The 19,317-nt window shown below is 40.2% G+C and overlaps 1 protein-coding gene across 3 annotated transcripts in view; it reads right to left on the reverse strand.

Annotated features, from left to right (window-relative positions):
• The window catches only part of myh11a (myosin, heavy chain 11a, smooth muscle), a 27,225-nt gene extending 8,183 nt beyond the window's left edge, over positions 1-19,042 (reverse strand). For 2 of the 3 annotated variants that reach the window (XM_069665429.1, XM_069665431.1), the window contains exons 1-21: positions 18,956-19,042; positions 15,545-15,909; positions 15,048-15,204; positions 11,922-11,949; positions 7,444-7,543; positions 7,296-7,322; positions 5,229-5,321; positions 5,000-5,063; positions 4,668-4,766; positions 4,129-4,272; positions 3,928-4,023; positions 3,716-3,834; positions 3,404-3,556; positions 3,110-3,283; positions 2,813-2,986; positions 2,555-2,669; positions 1,939-2,132; positions 1,348-1,469; positions 638-707; positions 354-514; positions 53-161 (exon numbers count right to left, since the gene is read on the reverse strand). In XM_069665429.1, the coding sequence (XP_069521530.1) occupies positions 53-161; positions 354-514; positions 638-707; positions 1,348-1,469; positions 1,939-2,132; positions 2,555-2,669; positions 2,813-2,986; positions 3,110-3,283; positions 3,404-3,556; positions 3,716-3,834; positions 3,928-4,023; positions 4,129-4,272; positions 4,668-4,766; positions 5,000-5,063; positions 5,229-5,321; positions 7,296-7,322; positions 7,444-7,543; positions 11,922-11,949; positions 15,048-15,204; positions 15,545-15,886 (2,541 nt within the window). In that variant the 5' untranslated portion in view covers positions 15,887-15,909; positions 18,956-19,042. The remainder of the gene's footprint in view (positions 1-52; positions 162-353; positions 515-637; positions 708-1,347; positions 1,470-1,938; positions 2,133-2,554; positions 2,670-2,812; positions 2,987-3,109; positions 3,284-3,403; positions 3,557-3,715; positions 3,835-3,927; positions 4,024-4,128; positions 4,273-4,667; positions 4,767-4,999; positions 5,064-5,228; positions 5,322-7,295; positions 7,323-7,443; positions 7,544-11,921; positions 11,950-15,047; positions 15,205-15,544; positions 15,910-18,955) is intronic. The other variant, XM_069665430.1, reaches the window with a different exon arrangement.
• Between the last annotated feature and the right edge of the window lie 275 nt (positions 19,043-19,317).

Raw genomic sequence — 19,317 nt, forward strand, 5'->3', positions numbered from 1 at the left:
CCAGGGTTGTAATGTTATGATGTCACTTTAATGTGCTGAATGATTTGCTAACCTTTGTGAAGAGCCTCCACCACTGCCAGTTCCTTAGTTTGAGGTAGGCAGCACAGTTCCTCTGGATCACTTTCATGGCTGTGAGTTGCTGTTGTCTCTTGGCAAATGCCCTATAAAAATACAACAGGTAAACCAATATATCATGTCAAATACAAAACAAGGGGGTTTCTAAATAAGAGCAAAAAAGCAATAAAAAGGTTCAAAAATTGTTATGAAACCCTCCATCTGTTCTCACTGAACTTGTGAATAGTGTAACAATATTAGAAGCAGAGGTATTGCAGTTGAGGTTTGCATGTTCATACTTTCTGGCCAAGAAGCCTCGAGCCTGGGCCTGGAAAGCAATGATGACCACAGTGATCTTCAGATCTCTCTCCTCCTCCAGCTGGGCCAACACTCCTGTGCGGAAGAAGATCTTACTCTGTCCGATCCTGTACAGGTTGGGATCCAAGTCTAGATGCTTGATCTAAACAGACAGGAGATCATTAAAAAAGGAGGCTTATACAGGGAATGAAAACTTCAGTAAATATCAATGATTTATTATCATGGAGGAGAATTATCATCAATATATATCATCTTATGTGTTTACCATAAGGCAACAGGCTTGTTTGCCATCCATGAAACCTTTGGGGATAGCGTTAGCAGCCAGGATCTCATAGCTATCAGACAGGAAGGAGACGGAGAGATGTCTTGTTTAATATGGTGAAAATGGTTAACAGAAAATTTTCAACAAAACACCTATTTATGTTAGTGAGTCTCCTAAGCACTCACCCAGCTAGCAGGGAACATTCCGATAACATTGGTTAACATTACCAACAAGTTCTTATTATGTTTGAAAGAAAAGGTTTTAATCTAATATACAAATAACGTTTTTAAGGATGTTTAACATTTCAAATAAAGTTCTTGTAACGTTAAAACTTAAACAGAGACAAAATGTTTTAACTGCAACATTCTGAAGATATTTTCAGGATGTTATTGAAGCCTGGGATGTCCGAAAGCCTTTTATAAAACACTTGCTCAATGTTACATAAAAACAAAGGTAGAACATGCTTACTGCAACATTCTGAGGATCTTTTCAGGCAGTTAGTATGGCCTAAACTATCAGAAAAATGATAAAAAACGTTGAAATGTGATTTGAACATTCTCACTGCAACTTTCTGAAAATGTTTTCATGTTCTCCTACTATTAAAAGGAACATTCTGGAAACCAAATTAAAACCCACTCAAAACATTAACAGAACATTGCATGTAACATTCTCAGAATGCTCTTGGAACAAAACATTTCTAGCTGGGCACTCACCGCTGGCGAAACTCCTGGAAGACGATTCTGTTGGGAAATCCTTGTCGGCAGATTCTGATCCCCTCCAACACACCGTTACACCTCAGCTGCTCCAGGACCAGGTGAGCGTCCAGCTTCCCTGCCTGAGGAGAACCAGATTATATATTATTTTAAAGGGAATACACATTCTGTAAATATCACAATAGTGGATGTTTACTGCATCATGGGGATTTCTTTTAATATAGAATTTAAGTTTCAGGGAAACACAGTGTGGTTGTAAAAGAAAAGCAGATTTTTGTTTGATTGTGCCATAAAGCAAATGAAGAAAGTACTGGATTTCTTTCAAAACATACATCCATATCTAAACATGTTACCCTCCAGTGTTACATCCAGAAGGAAAGACTACGTGTACCCTGGGCAGATTACCATATTACCACAGATGCCAACTTTTCGAGACGTGACGCTGCCCTTCCTATAAACAATGTGACTGGTCAATTAGGTTAATCTATCACACACGATTCTGACTTTTCCCCCAGTGTGTCCAAAAGATTGCATCTTGAAAGGACCTTTGCCATAACACACTTGTGTTGTTGATAGTGTATTTTTCTTTACCCTCTTTTCATGGTTGGGGATGATGCATCTGACAAAGTTGGGCTGGGTGTTGTGCAGTGTGGTCATAAGTTTGGCTAGGGACTCCTTGTAGAGCTGTCCCACCGTGCGGAACATCCCCTTCTTGGTCTTTGAACCACTTGGCATGGAGCTGTCTGTCATCTTAGCTATTGTGTCAAGACCCACCACTCTGTCAGCTGATAAAAAAACATTATTATGTTAATGGGAAAAAGTGTGTTCTTGATCTAGATTTAAATCCCCTAAATGTACAATTTTGCAAAACATAGGATGTTTAAAATAATCTAAAGGAACCATGTTTTGTTTGTAGGAAAATCAGAGAATGCATAAAATCAATGCTGTATAAGCTTCACCTCTAGTCTAGAAATCTTCAAATAAAACTATTTTATATTTATTATATTATTTCATTATTAAATACAACTGAAGGATTAGTTTTCTAAAATCAAAATGTGTTAGTGTCACGGCACTGAATTCCCTGATTTAATAATTTAGTAGGTTAACATGGTTGAAACTTTTTAACAAGATAAATGTTATAAATATAAAAGTAACCCATAGTTAGTATTTGATGTTTGATTGAAATCAACAAAGTCAGACTTCTCACAATCTTTCCAGAGGTCTTGCACAAACTGGCTGGAGGAGTTGTTGAGCAGCGCTGTGACGTTGTCATTCAGAGGGTCCATGTTCTTTGTCAACCAGGCAGTGGCGTTATAGTCCACCTACAAAGAAAACATATTGTTTTACAACATTAAAGCAGTCATCCCAGCAACATTGTTTTAAGTCATGTCACCAAATTAATAATTCAACATCAGCAAATTTGTGATTTTTCGAACACATCGTGCCTTCATCATATTATACACACCTTCCCAGCATAATGTAAAATAGAAAACTCTGTCTTGTCTTTGAGCTGTTTGGGTTTGGCAAATTTCACATGGCTTCCTTGTGTGTTCATTAGTTTCTCCACAAAGGAGATGTCTGTGGCTTTAGGGAACCAGCACTCTTCATCCAGCAGGGCCAGGATACCTGGAGGGTTGTTCTGCAGAGAATATGCGTGATTCATGACAAGCATCATACTAAATTATAAAATATCCACACTGGACTTGAGAATTTGTTCTGAAATTTGTGTATTTGAATGAGTTATTGTCTCATAACCACTCACAGGTCTCTCGATGAGCTCAATGCATGGCTGCAGGTCAAGACCGAAGTCGATGAAGTTCCACTCGATGCCCTCCCTCTGGTACTCCTCCTGCTCCAGGATGAACATTGTGTGGTTGAAGAGCTGCTGCAGCTTCTCATTTGTGTAGTTGATGCACAGCTGCTCAAAGGAGTTATCCTGCAACATGAAAAGAACTGAAGTCATATTAATGCAAAGACATTTTTTTTTGTCTTTTGTATTTAATAAACTCCACAATACCTTTAATTTCTGACCCATCAGTTATCAGCAAGTCCATACCTCAAAGATCTCAAAGCCAGCAATGTCAAGGATTCCCAGGAAGGAGGCTCCCTGCCGTTTGGTCTTATCCAGGGCCTTGTTGACTCGGGCGAGGATCCAGCGGAACAGTCGCTCAAACACGGCTTTAGCCAAAGCTTCAGTAGCAAAGTCAGCCTAATGAATACAAACAAACACACAGAGGAAATATCTGATGAGATCAGAGTGATGAAGTTTGTTTAAACCCAGCTGAAAGGTTTGGGAAGTGTTTCATTAAATGCACTATTTGTTTTACTTGTTCTTATGGGTTCACACAGTGCACTCCCCCTGTAGTACCTGCTCTTTGGTTTGTGCCTTCTGCACCACCTCTCTGCCGACTTTGATACGAGGGGTGAGGATTGCACGTGTAAAGTCTGTCACATTGATTCCCTGCAGGTGACACACCTTCTGGGCGGCTAAGGAGAGAAAAATAAATATGTTTGTTCACCTCACACTAGTGTGTTTTTTTATTCTGTAGTTGCTAATAGTGAGTGTTTGTGGGATCTAACCAGTGTTGTCGGGCATAGTTGCCTGCTCTTGGTTCCTCTCTTTTTTGAACTCAATGTTTCCCAGCTGCATGACTGTGGAGCACACCTTCAGGATATCTGACACACAGGGATATGAAAGTTAGAGAAACAGCAGTTGTACCTCAGCTAATCCCAATCCAAGCAGCCCATCCTGCTAGCTAAGATCAGAGTTATCAATGTTACCAATTCTGTCCTCATCGGTGAGGCCCATGATCTTCATGGCCTCCATGGTCTCTTCGTACAACTCATCATCTTGCTGGGCAGGGATCTGAACATGGCCCGCGCTCAGGAAGCGGTAATTACTGAAGGGCTCCAAAAGAAGTTCCTCTGAAAATATAAAACACAACCTTAAACAGACTTGACTTTGAAATCCTAGTTGTCCTAATCCTAATCCTTTAAAGTCCTAATGCTCAGTATTCTCTGAATGACTCACTAACACTGTTTATTTTTGCTGCCTTTGAATATAAACTGATAAGCTCAAAGTAATTATCCTGGTTTAACGTCAGTAGGAGGATAACATGAACCCATATATAGGGGCTTTTCTACAATCCATCCTATGTCCTCAAAATGCATGATGGTTAAACTAAAGCCTGACTTCCCTTCCTTGTGGTAAGTTGATGATGTCATGACAGTGATCATGTCAACAAATGGTCAATTTACCTGTTACTGCACAAAAGGATCTAATAGCGTTTACAAAAGAGAGAAAAGCTGAGTATATAAACCTCGCAGTTTGTCCTTGGCACCGGCAATCATGTAGTAGAAGATGTGAAAAGCTCTTTCTGTCTTTGCTTGTCTGATACAGCGAGATTTCTCCAGCAGGTCTGAGAGATGCAGCCGTTAAAGAATACATACACACTCTTTGCTCTCAAAAGGTTCAGCATATTTACATCTGCTCGGCCCCGTATGAACATCAAAGTACAATGCTAAAATATTTAGAAACATGAACTCCAATGTTGGAATCAAAAGTAGGGCATTTTACTGACAAATGGGCCCTTTATTCTAAAAATAGCAGTTTTCCCAGACCAAGTAAAAATTAAACACATGACCAGGATACAAGTCTCAATATTGGCTCCAACAATGTAGCCGGTCACATCAAAGTTGATACGGATGAATTTACCCTGTGAGAGAGATCAGGAAAGAAGATGTTACAGGATTAAATTGTGTGCTAAAAATGTTGCACTCTGAATAATAATGGATCTATGCAGGAATCCCTTTCGAATCACATCAGAAACAAAACTTAAAAATGACTTTCACTGCAAAAAAAACAACAACAGAAAACTCACAAAGCGAGAGGAGTTGTCATTTTTGATGGTCTTGGCATTTCCAAAGGCCTCCAGGATGGGATTGGCCTGCAGAAGCTGCTTCTCCAGCTCCCCCTAGTGACGACATTGATATACAGACACATCATATACACTGATTGTTTGCAGCATTGATCGCAGTAGGTGGTGATTGGTTGGGATGAAGTGGCTCAGGGTGGGTTTGGGTTAGGGGTGGTTTATGAGAACAGTATCACTCATATTTGAAGGGCAAGATGAAGGGCTTTAGCTTTAAAAAGCTTCTTAATAAATAAATAGCTATCCAGGCATGTTAATGTGTAACTAGCTGTAAGATGACTATGTAGTTGCTTACTAATCTCAACTTTCTTTGGTATATAACCTTACACAGACACATGACCTAAAGACTTCTCTCGTGGTTTTGGGAGAAATTGTAAGAGAGATGATGACAGACAGACAGAGAGGTTGAGGTTACATTGGGTCAGACGAGGCTTCCAAATAATGTTAGAACAAAGCCTATGATGAAAGTCTTTGCATTCAATGTGTCGGCAAGCTAAAATGATTTTGATTCACAAACAGCCCTTTGGGGATGTGATTTGCTTCCAGCGTGACCGCAGAGCCCGGCGGGTGGAACTGGGTGATGGTCAGTAAATGAGGCAGACACCCAGTCACTTTGTATCGAGCTAATCCACCTGATCAAAGGAGCCTGTGTTACCCTGGCATCAAGGTCAGGTGCTGTGGACTCTACCTTAAATACTCTCTTCCTTAGAAACACTCAATTCAGCTATGCTGTAAACGAGCTAAAGCCACAAAGAGGTGAAGGCCACGACTTTTGCTAAAATTGTCATAAAAAAAGGATGAGATGAGATGAAAACATCCGGGATACAATCAGACATATTGTGTGAACTCATCAAACTTGATTTAAATTTAATAACGAGGAGGGTGAATTCATAATAGAAAGCAGCAATTTCACAAAAAGTCTCATAAGAGTGATTAAAAGGAAAAACAGGGAAGATACAGACCAGCTGAAGAAGTGCAGTTGAGAGTTGACAGAGCAGAGAGGAAGGTCTTTTTCATTTGAGTCACTGGGGGACAGAGTGGAGAAAAAAGGAGAAAAATAGAGAACAGCAAAATGGCAAGAAAGTGATTAAAATAAACATATAAAATAAACACAATAAAACACACAAAAAGACAGCTACTAAGCAGTTGGCTCAGTACAATAGTGCAGAGAAGAGAGAAAGTGAGAGCAAGAAAAGAAATTGTTGAAATGCTATCTCTGTTCAGCAGGGCCGTGGGAGTGCTGAGGTTCTACTGAGGACAGCAAACTGAACAGCATTTCCTCTGGGGTCCTGAGGGTGAGTGGGGTCAATGGCATAAGGAAGCACTACTTTGATCCATACATGTATGCTTCTGAATCTTCACCAACACCAGAGCAACACGACAAAACATCAACATGTCGTCAGGAGCTCATTTTAGCTTGTTCAGGGTTTTAGAAGGTGTAGTTAAAAATTCTAGATCCTGTAAACGGCATAGGAGAAGGCCATCAAAACTGCTCCTCGAGGCAAATGGCAGGTGGGAGGATGAGACTGAGGGGAGGGAGGGGGGGGGGGGGGGGGGGTCGTTGTGTTTGATAGATAACAACAGGAGATGGGCATGCTCACACTGTGCTCTTTGATCTGTGAGAGACCCTTTCACTGCCGGGGAGCCTCCAACTTCATCTCCGCTGGCAGTGAGAGGGTGTTCATGAGAATATGGACGACACAAAACTCAACATTATGATCCAGGTCAGGAATTAGCTAAGTCTAGAAGTCTTTCACTGAACATCTGGAAGGTTTGGAAAGTACTATGATGATGGTCATGCAGTCTAAGTCAGCTCTGGTTGGGTAATCACATCTAACTCTAGGACAGTAAGATCCTGGGATCTTGACCCTTGGTGTAAGAAAAATAATTAAAAAGAGACAAAAGTTTATTTTGGTATCTCAGTGACACTTGTTTCATGCACTTTTCTATCCTAAGGAGAGAACACACACAAACACCACACACAAAAAAACACTCCAGGCATTCCCCTTTACTCACGTATGCAAACTGTGATCCTGATTGTTGCTATTTGGAGGAAATGGCGATATACAGGATTAAACTGAGCACATTCCTACACATGTTGCAGAGTGAGGGAACTGGCAAATCCAAACGTTTTATACAACATCATCATAACACAGATACTTACAGCACTGCTGTCCTTCTTGCCTTTATGTGAGGAGGCCACAACAGCCAGATACTGGATGACCTTCTTGGTGTTCTCTGTTTTCCCTGCACCGGATTCTCCACTAGGGAGGAAGGAGTGAGAGATTAAAAAAGATGCAGAGGAGAGATAGTGAAAGGGAATGGGAGAGAACTTGAAGATAAGAGGCACAGACATGTACTCTGTTCACAGTTCAATAAGCCAGTTTAATTGAATAGAAATCATGCGCTGCAGAGATAGCTGCTCCAATGTCTTACACTAAGCAAAATGTTATTGTTCAGTCTGCGTACTGCGCACAGATCCTCTTACATACTCTCATAATCCTTAGCTATTTCGGCGAGAATGTGATTTTAAAATTATAAAATTAATCCTCTTTGCTTTCATTAGAGCTTAAAAGGAATAGTTCACAACAAATGGGAAACAGCAAGCCAAGCCTTTCATTTAGAGATGATTTTTCTCAGCATTGCATCTTATATTTGACAGTACAGTGTAGAGCTAGACAGGAAACTTTGAGAGAGACAGGGGGATTTATTACATGTAACAAAGCTGGTATGCACCTTAACCCAGGTTTTTCCTCGTTTCCTGTCTTCATGCTAAGCTAAGCCAAAGAGCTGTTGGCTGAAGTTTCATATCTTATCTCTCCTAATCCAACTCTCTGCAAGAAAGCAAATAGGTGTATCTCACCACACATTGATTCATTCCTTGAATGAAATGGCTGCATGTAAGCAGGACAGAACTAATGGCTTGACACGTCATGGAAACATACACCATTGTGTATATAACTTGAAGAAACCTCTTATTACGTTTACAGAATTATTACAAATTATTTGATAGATAGCCTCAAACAAATCAGAAATCTAAGAGTAAAAGGTGCACCATCTTTTAAAAGAAATGCATGTGTCAAACTTTGTCAGACAGAAGCAGGAATGCATTCCTTCCAGAAAACGATCTTGGATATTTAGAAAGACAGAGTTGAATGATACCAGAGGCAGCAGCCAGCAGGCCAACAAACAGACACATCCTGAGACACAGCTCCATAAAAGGCATGGGTTGCGCCCTGTGTTAGGGCTTGGCAGTAGTGAGAGGAGTCTAATTACTCGGTCCTGTTCAGGTTTAATAAGAAAATATTACATCCAGGCTCCTACTGTAGGCTGTAAGTGCAGAGTACAATCAGTTTTTCAACACAAAACCTGTGTCTTCTGAGGAAACTTTTACAGTCTAGGAAGCTGAATTAAGCTGATTCCTCTTTTAATACAAGTGATGTGTTTGGACTCTGAGCAGGGTCAGTAGAGGCTGTGGAACTGCCCTTTTTAGCAACTTCCCAGAACTTGAAAGCCTCTATGTCCATTCGGACTGTCCGGTCTGTCACACTCATGCAATGATTAATAGACTAAGGAAACTAGTGACCCTGCTGAGAATAAAAGTCAACATCTCAAGAATGGACTAAGTAGGCTCCCAGCTATTTCTCATGGCAAACTCTTGCTACTGGGGGGAGGAAAATGAGGAATATAATCACAGCTAGAATGACCAGATTATATTCAGTGACCATATTAGAAACCCATAAGCTAAAGCGGACCGTTAGAACAGCTCTGCAATGTATGCAACATGTTTACACGTTGTAGGCTCTGTATTGGGGAGGTGCCACTTCAGTTGTGTTGCTTTCTGCTGTTGTAACTTGTGATTAAAAAAAGATTATTTATGTGGAGTCATTCATAACTTTCCTGATTTCTTTATGAACAATTTTAAAAACTGTCCTGGTCTCTCTGACTGTGTAATAAACTTGACATCTTGCTCCAAATAACTACTGAATTATGCAAATGTATTAATTATTCAAAGCATATTTTTATGTCAGCATACCTGCTTACAAATAAAAATATGGTTGTGGGTGTACTATCAGTAAATCAGTGTCATAATTATGCAGCAAGCTTCTCAAACATCTTTCAAAAAGGGTCAAGTCAAATTCTAGTTGTTATTCATTATTATTATTCCCTCTAGTTTCCTACAATTTTGTTTTTTTGCAGGTAGAATAGATCACTTCATCACAACAATTTCATGACATTGTTTTATATATTGAAAATAAAACCAGCAGTTATTTAAAAAGTTGTTTAAAGCTAGTGGTATAATTTCTCTGTTCCATTATGTTTTTGGTTTTTTTTGTGTAACAGATGCTGCCGTTATATCAGATACAGGTCAAATCTCTATCGACACTATAAAGCTGCGGTTCCCAACCTTTTTTCATTGGAGCACCCCCTGCTTGTATCCAAGAAAGGCTGAGCCCCCCTGCCCGCTCACACGTACACCAAAACAATAAAGTGATTCATTCCAAATCTTTATTGGCAAAAACTAACACCAATCAGCCTGTAGTTCGCAGAGGTTACGTTTTTAATAGTTGAAAAGACCTTTGATGATTAAGTAAGTGCTTTTTTAATAATTTTATTTAACATGTGCAAATCTAATTTTGACAATCTCAGTGCAGACAAAGCCTCACTCAACCCCAGCGATTTTTGGCTCCCCCTAAGGGGGGCCCGGACCCCTGGTTGGGAACCACTGCTTTAAAAGAGCAATATCATTAGGAAAGTTGCTCGTAATGCTACAATTGTTACTGCATGCAAAGTTATGCTGGGAAGAACTACTCTGCATTCCCACATGTAATGTATCATGAAAACAGCTTTGAGCACCAAGCATTGCTTCTGGTCTTGATCTGGTTTGTTTTGAAAATGTTGAATTTTCTCTGTCTCATAAGGGAAGTTCAAACAGGAAATCCTGAAATTTATAGTTAAAAAAGTCTCCCATGACAGCATATTAACAAATACCTCTCAACAATATTCTAAACTTTACACACCAAAGATGCAAGGCCTCTATGCTGGATTGCTGTAAAAACATAAGCACCAAAACATACAGTACAGGGCAATTAAACACGTGTACACATACATGCAGACGGAGAATGTCATGCATGACCTTCCATGAAACATTTCTCCCATATATGGTACCAGAGGCCTGCAGAGACGAAGAGGCGCTGTTTTGTCAAAGTCAAATCTTAAAGTGTCTGTGTGGACCTGATTAATGTTCCATGTAGAGGTAGATTGTCTTCAGCTCCATGGCATCATATTAACTGAAATTTTTATGGCTTTAAACTGTTTTAATAAATGCTTTATGTAAGGTTTCTTTTCTAAGTCATCTTCATCTTCGCAACTGCTATCACACCAGAACTGTCAATCATTACCTTCCTGCAAACGGACAGGGATAAATACAACCAGACTTCTCCAGAATTCGGTCAAGAAGCTAAATGGTTGAGGAAGTAATCTGATGTGATCAAACAATCTGCTGCATCCTGGCATCAGTACTGTAAACTTAAAGTAGAAAGAGCCTTGAGAGGGAAGAGCTCTTCCTTTCATTTTTGTCACTGGGACCACTGTATGCTGAGCAGCAAATATGCTTCTGTTTACTTTAAACCTTTATAGGAAATACTGCATCTGTACGGTGACCTGTACCAGCTCCATGATACTTATCAGTGAATGTAGTGGAGTAAAGAAAGATTACACGGCACTGCAGGTCCATGTAGGGTGCAATGTGCTGTTCTATTGCTGCTACTTATATTTGGTCTGTCTCTACTTCTTTGAGTTAGACCATAAAGATTCTCCCTCTCTGAAGTTACTCTTCCAAAGGAGTACACATGCAGAACATTTTTAGTGGGAATGGACAGGCGGATTTAGAACACAAGCCAGTGGGCTGTACAGTATGTGAAAGTACTCAGTTAGCTTCTAGAGAACAATCTAAGTGGAAATCATTCTTGGAAATAAGTGAGGAATACACAAAATTAGATTGGGAGATCAGGAGCTACGTATGCATATAACTATCATGCCTGTTGTGCTTAAACAGGGAAAGAAAAACAAATGAATGACTTTGAATGTGTTTTCTATTAATTAAAATCAGGTTTAGGCTTGTTCAAAGATTTCAAAAAGATGCCTTATCACTGTCTGTCTGATATCACAGTCAAAGTTCTCTATAATTACTCTAAAACAAATAAACAAAAACAAATTGAGCCCAAACATTTGGAGAGCTAATCTGTCTCTCCCATCAGGATGCAGGGCACACTTCCTGACCGAGGGTCTGAGAGGTGAGCGAGTCCACAGCCCTCTGGGAGCGCTCATCCAGTGTGGCTCCATTTGAATACAACACAATTCACTGAATCATCTAACAAACTAAAACTTTCTGCTTGGAGCAAGCAACACCATCAAATAATATCACTGTTATACTCTCATTGAATACTGTTGAAGCTTGGTGCTGAGAAACCAAAGAGGTATCTCAGTTGTTTAACTTTGTGTTTACACAAGCATTATGTAACTGTTCCATCACACATACACACATATACACACACAGCCTTTCCTCTAGTATTTATGTGATGTGTAGGAGATAGGTTAAGGAGACAAAGTGACAGTTTGAAGGTGACAAGTTTTGCTTACGTGCACAGAATGGACTGGTCCTCACGATCTGTAGAAGCAAAGAAAGTTTACAGTGTTAGACAAATTAATTCACAAATATACAGTATGTGAGTGTGCAAAGCAATATTAATGGCCTACAATGGGGGACAGTCAAAGGAATCTGCAAAAAAGTGCAAATATGTTATTTTTATTATGTATTACAAGCAGCTGGACTTTATTTTGTTCTTCCTGAACATGTCCGATATCCCAGTCCACGACTGTAAATACCACATATAAAACCACAAGCACTTTTCTAGGAATGAGATCAATCTAGTGTTAACCTGAAGATACCAAGTGGTATTCAGTTTAAGGTTAAAGGGAGGCTGTTTGATTTGCAGAGGCTTAAAAGTGCCTTGATAAAATGTATCTCCCATGAATACTTAATTTTTAACCATGATAAATAAACTCTAAATGTGCTGAGCAATGACTCATTATTTTGTTTCCAATTACACTCCAGAGAGAATACAGTCAGCCCATGTAAGGCTATTTTGTGACTGCATCCTTCAATAAAAACCACCCTTTGGAGAGTGAGTCGAGTACTGCTGGAAGAAAAGATAACTCTGCTGTCAGTTTTGGACATGATACCTGCACTGCACACTAAATAGATCCAATGTGGGGAAAAGACACAACACAAAGCATTCAGCAACAATTCATATTCATATATGAGTCTTATTCGTCAAGTGTAGTGCAGCACGTGTGTGTGTATGTGTCTGCCGTAAGAACAGTACAAACACACACACACACACACACGCACTTGTGCTGATGTTGCTTCTCAGTTTGGACTGACTTTGGCTGCAGTTCCACTCATTTCATTCCTTACATACACACACAAAATGCAGCCTGTTCCCCTCTCTACACTTCCTAATTAAGGCAGATGGAGAGAGAGCGAGAGAGAAAGTTGTGAGCTTTTGTGAACAACACTCAGTCTTGCACTCAGAGCCAAGATGCAAAACATTGGAAATGGTTGTGACATTGCTTCAGTCATGTAAACCCAAAATCCGATTACATGCGTGTCTGTCTTTGCACCTGTCTGAAGCCCTGTCAACACACAGGGAGCCCGGAAAACAACACATCAGTCATCTGCCGCTTGGGACAGAAAACTCCATGTGGGAATTTCACATTTTTATCTCAAAGACATCAAAGACTGAGGCACAATTTTGTAGGAATGGGATCTCAGCCAAGATTGCAGAAAGAATGTTTTTAAAGCTTAGGAGAATTATCTGGATTTGCTGTAGTTATGCCCCACTTCCACTCTAATATGTGAACTGTTGATGCTGTAAAATTCAGTGTAGAACAATGTGCATCATTAGTCACTACTTCATGGGAAATCCCACTGATGCATCAAAAATACCAACTCTCACAAAGCCACGAGGTTATATAACAAAGGCTTACATAGGGTTAAGAGATGTTTAGTTTAGGTCTTAACTTTTTAGTGAAGTATTTATACTACCGTAAGAATGTAAGACTATACGGATGATTCATCTTATTTACTTATATTATTCTTTGAGACATCTTCAAGCTAATGACCACCTTAATCTCCCTCAAACTGAAAATAGTCTCCATGTTGCAGGTTTATGGGTTCTTCTGCAGGAATGAACTGGAGAAGTGGAATCCAAACACCCACACAAACACCAACCAATCTTTCCCTTTCTTGTTTACTTGTGACACCATGTTTACACACCATAGCTGCAGCGGTAAATACATCCATTTCCTGTGTAACAGCCTGACCAAGCTTAAAATCCTCAAATGTACACATATAAGGGACAGTTTCCTTCTCAACTCAGAAAAAGCACTCAGATTAAGGTTATTAATAATGCAAAACCAATTCAGCAAACTGAAATCATCATAGATTGTAGAGTGATCTATTTATTTTTTCTGTCATGTCTGTCATTAGCAGGTGAGCTAAAACAAGCAGCATTATCAACAGTTTAAGGTGTGTATTCGACGTCTACAGAAACTGCAACACATCAGTTTGGTTGGCTCTCCTTGCAGCCAGAGGGATTGGATGGTATGGTTTCGTAACACTGGATAATCCCACTCTCTTTAGAGTTCTCTAAACAATTACTTCCTAACTTTAGTGTAAGTCCTGTCCAAACATCCCGCTTCATTGGAAAACTAAACAAACCACAAGATATTAGTACGATCTTAAACCCATTCTCAAGAAGCTTTAAACCCTCCTGTCTCAAACAGGAAAAAAGTCTTTGGTTTACACTTAGTGTAAAAAAATGCCGTTTGAATTCATTCGAATGAGGCATGGGAGGCTGCTGGAACAGGAAATGTTTACTGCCCTCCACCCATCTCTCAATCCAGATGTCAACTCCTCTGAGAGAATCCTCACGTCAACATGAAGTCCAGTGGGCACGACCCCCTGCAAGCACAGGATACAGATTCTATGGGAAACCAGCTGCTCTAAAGTCATACCACTGCAGGGTGATCCCAGAGCCATTTACTGTAAGCATGACTCTGACAAGGCCAATGTTATCACCTCTACGAGACACTGACTCTCAAATAGGCCATAAAATACTCTTTTAGATTTGATTATACTCTGTTAACTAACTTGTAGAAATTACAGCAGGCAGGTGAAGCTCTGAGGTCGATTTTGGACTGTGCAAAATAATAAACACAGTTCTGCATTTGAATCTATCCGACTGACAGCGTAGGCCAGTTTGTGGTGTTTATCCACCCCTTTGTTAACATGACAGAGCTAAAAGCTGCCAGCTGCCAGCTGAGTGATGACCACTCAGGCAAAAGGAAGAATTCTGACAGCTGATACCACAACTCTTCCACACCAGGGTCGAAAAGCTACCAGCAAACACTTGACAGGCAGTGTATACGGGTTACAGGAGCTCTTATGTTGCTTTGTTATGCCTCAGTTTTAAAACATTCATTATTTGATCTGATCAGTTTCAGTGATTGGATGCTTCTGCCAATAATAGAATATACTGGAAGGACAGTTACTCTTTTTATTTCAATGCAATGTGAGATAAGCCTTATAGTACACACTCTTGAATAACAAGAAAACTTGTCAAGAAAAGACAAGAGTCTATATTGCTGCTCCATTAGAGGACAATGAGCGAGGTAGATATTGTAAAGATGAAGTCATCCTACCTTGCATCATATTCCTGTAGGCATTATCAGCGATGGAGTAGATATGAGGGGGGACTTCATGTCTTTTCTTCCCTTTGTACATGTCGATGATCTTCTCTGAGTAAATGGGCAGCATTTTATAGGGGTTTACCACCACGCAGAACAGGCCAGAGTAAGTCTGAGAGGAAAGACAATGCATGAGGAAGATGTGCATGAGTGAAATCTGAACGTGATTGTGTTATATTATTTCCATAATTAGGAGGATATAAATAGGCAATTGAAATACTATAAAACATACATGAGGACATTTGGCTGTGCCTAAGAGACATGATTTATAGTCAGTAGTTGCATTAACTTTTATCTTTATAATATTAAATTAAATTAGAAGAGTAGATTTGAGCAGGTGTTTGGGAATCACCAGAGATTAACATTACAGAATATGAGTTACAGTTTTATGTTGTGTCATCTTTGAGTGAATGTTTGTGGGATGACTTTACATGTTTTTGCTGTATACTTACATAAATAAGGCCAGAGAAGTACCTCTCGCGGATATTGTGCAACACAGAGGCTTCATTCAGGCAGGTGAGCTCGGCCATGTCCTCCACCTTGCTGAACTTGGGTGGGTTCATCTTCTGGATGTCATCCTTGTTGACTGTCATCTTCTTGGCATTGTCAGCAAGCTCCACCAGCACCTCATCACCGTGCTCCTCCTTGATGCTGGCTGCCTCGAAGCCATGCCTCTCCGATGGGATCCAAACCAGCTTCCTGGCTGCCCAGTCAGCTTGAGCCATGGGGCTGTTCAGGAAGTCTTTGTCCACAAAGAGGAACTTCTCATCCTCGGTTGGGGCCTTCTTGGACATCTTGGGTTATGGTGGAGGGCCAACTGTTGGGGGGAACAAATAAATTGGATGCAGGAAATGAGTCAATCACAAAGGAAGTAAAGACAGAAGGGAGGTTGAACATAAGGGCGGAAGGAAGGAACAAATGAAGGAAAGAACCAAGACAAGAGGGAACAAAGCAAGGCAGGACCCTAACCCAATGAAAATGAAAGGGCAAGAAATTATGCTTCAACAAAACATTAACATTTAAGAGGACATGACATGGAAGTTATGTATGAATTATGGTTATGACATTTCACAACTCAAACTATATAATAGGGGGATATAAAGAAGACATTTGCTGTATAGGGTCAACCAAACACAGCAGTAAGTGATACAGTACGTCTCTGGTATAAAAGACATGTTTTTAAAGTTTCCTCCTGCCTGTGTTTATAACTGAAAGAGTTAACATGTTTCGTCCATTGGGGAGTTCCAGTGTGCAGTTATTCTCACAAACCTCCACCCCCTCTCGACCCCACACTTTCACACACGCCACAAGGGAGACGCACGAACAATTCCCCCCTCCAGTATAGATAGAAAGATTAAGGCTGGGAAATTTAAATTAATCGACTCAGTAACAACAGCTTTATCTAAAATATCCCAAACCATTAATGCTCACTAGCATTTACTTATACTCAATCATTAAGTAAGTGCTTAATTGACAACATCCATTTCTTCTATGTCGTTCCCCCTCCATCCCTCTCTCCCAGTCTCCCTGCTAGGAGGCTCCAGTCTCGTGCTGTGATGACCATATAAGGGCTCCTTCTCTGGAGCAGGACTCTTTTCTGCGGACCTAAACAGCAAGGCAAGTGAACTCCCAAACAAAGCCCATATAGGGAATAGTATGTCTCTTGCCGGCCTCGTCGTTTACTCCAAAATGATAACAGCTCAGCAGAGAGCTTGAGGGGGGCCCGGGGCTTTTACAATCATGCTTCACACGCGCCCCTATCTGCAATAATTTTAGAAATGCTATGCTGTGGGTAAATTATGCACAAGTGTCTGGGTCTCAGCCATGTCTGGGAGAGGTACCTGCTGTGGGAGCTACCTTTAAATGCAAACAGGAATAGGTGCAGGGATTGTACATAAACTTTGCTGTTTTAAATGCAGCTTTGTATACATATTTCATGTATTTTCAAATATATTATCATGTTCTGCACTATTTGAATCTGCCACCATTCAAAAGTGGTCTGGTGAGTTAGTGAGTCTAATACTACACTTAAACCATATAATGATGTGTCAAGCAGGATTATCCTCTGAGCTACTGAGTAGTTCCTGGATTACAGACATTGAGTCACTCCTGTCCACAGGATGTTACTCCACCCCCCCTCCATCACTCTGCACACTGAGACTGGCACACACTTTAATTGAGTGGGAACTATGTATAAAAGCCACTGAGCCTCCTGAGAAAGCCTAAGACTGGACCCCAGGGACCAGCCAAAGCAAACCACCCAGAAACTCCTGAAAGATATTGCATAAATATTAACTGGAGACAGAGACAGACACAGACACTTCCTATTTGTCAAAAACTGCAGAGCCGGCGGATAGGCCTAGGTCCAGTGAGCCGAGCCTAGTGAAGGAAACAAGGGGGAGACCAGCTGATGCTTTGATGATCAGTTATTTCTGCAGATAAAAGTAAACAGACTTTTCCCGACACTCCCCTCCTTGTGCTCAAATGTCAACACAGCTTTGTACTCAGCCAGTGTATCTTGAAGACGTCTGTCTGCAGTGGGGTCGGCAGGATAATACAGGATTGATACAGACTGACTGGAAATGTAAAGGATGACAGGAACTCACAGCCATCACAAGGCATCGTTTGCCATAAGACTAAACTACCCATACTCCATTATAATGACATGTTTCACACTCAACATGATTTATTGAAATGGATGTTAATTCCAAACAGTAACACAGAAATCCCCTGGGCAGAGTATCACATTACTGTCAAAATGATCAAGTCCTTCTCTGTGATAAGATTGTAGCCATGATTCTTAAACAAATCACACAATTTATATCTAAAATAATAAACAAGTGGAAATGTCACACAGGAGACTAAGTGACCTTTCTATTTTTGTATGAAAGAGGTTGGCCAGCAGGGCCTGTGAATGATTTTACTCATTTCCTCTCTTGGCTGTTTCACAAACATTCTTCCTATTATCAACTTATTAATAAACCCTGACACATTATGATTTTTATACCTTTGTACCATGATGCTGTGATGTTCTGTGAGCAATTCTGGAAATTAACTTTCTAGGTATTAGTTCCTGTCAGTGTAATACAGTTTAAGAGAGTAAAGCCATCATTTCACATGTATTGAGAACATTAAATTTTAGACTGACAAAGGTTGATGTAACTTAACTATTCACTAATGTTACCCATAATTAAGGTGAGAACAAATAATAAAATAAAACCATATAACCAGGAAATAAATAAAAGTACTGATAGGTTTCAGCTGTGACAGTGGAAACGGTCACAGCTCAGTTCTCACTGTAGTGTCTGCATCTTCAACCACGACAGTTTGACAAGCAGCTGTATACAACCATATTTGGAAAACAGGAAACTCCATGGTTAGAGTCATGCCTGCATCTTTACTGAGATAGCCTATTCAGACCTGACTTCCTTCCTTTCTAGCGTGGTGCAGTGACTGCAGCATCATTTTTAACACCAACTTCTAATACACAAATGTAGTTTTGTACAAATTACAAAGAATTTAAAAAAACTGAGAAACCTTAAAAGACCTAAGCACTTGTCTGGAACCAGAATGGTCTAATTCTCTTCATTGGACAACACAAAAAGCAATGCAAATTTTAAAAATAGCTAATACGCTAGGACTAGTAATAATAATAGTAAATAATGTTTTGAACCAATAAATGACTACGTTTTCGCACCATCGTGTTTTTTAACATATAAAAAACTGTATGAATTTCTCTTCCTTAAAACCAGTTAAGTTAGCAGTGTGTGAGAGGGATGTGGTTTGACAAGTGCACTACAGCATCACCATTCGTAAAAAAAAAAAAAAAAAAAAAAACTATTCACAGTAAACGGTATACTTACATAATGTGGAGAAATGTCGGTTCAGGGAAGCTTTGTACTTGGAAAGTCAGGGTTTGGAGCGTCCGGCGTTGGCGAGGTACTCCAAATACGAACAGTCCAAATGACCCCCGTCAAACTCAGAGTCTTAACATTTAAACTGCGCACTGCTGCGCGAGGGTGGAGCAGCACTAGCTGGCCCTCCTCCTCCAGCATGGTCCAGCTACAGGCAATGGCAGCATCGCTAGAGGGGCAGGAGGCTGAGGATATGCACATTGCGGACATTAGCAAGTCTAAAGAGTCACAGGAAGGCTACTTGAATAATGAGGTGATGAAAAGGGTAGAAAGTACTGCTAATAAAAACTCAAAAGTAAATGAGAAACTTA

Source organism: Semicossyphus pulcher, unplaced genomic scaffold, assembly GCF_022749685.1.
Source record: "Semicossyphus pulcher isolate SPU_LCO1_2020_fin unplaced genomic scaffold, fSemPul1.0.p SCAF_17, whole genome shotgun sequence".
Lineage (NCBI taxonomy): Eukaryota > Metazoa > Chordata > Actinopteri > Labriformes > Labridae > Semicossyphus > Semicossyphus pulcher.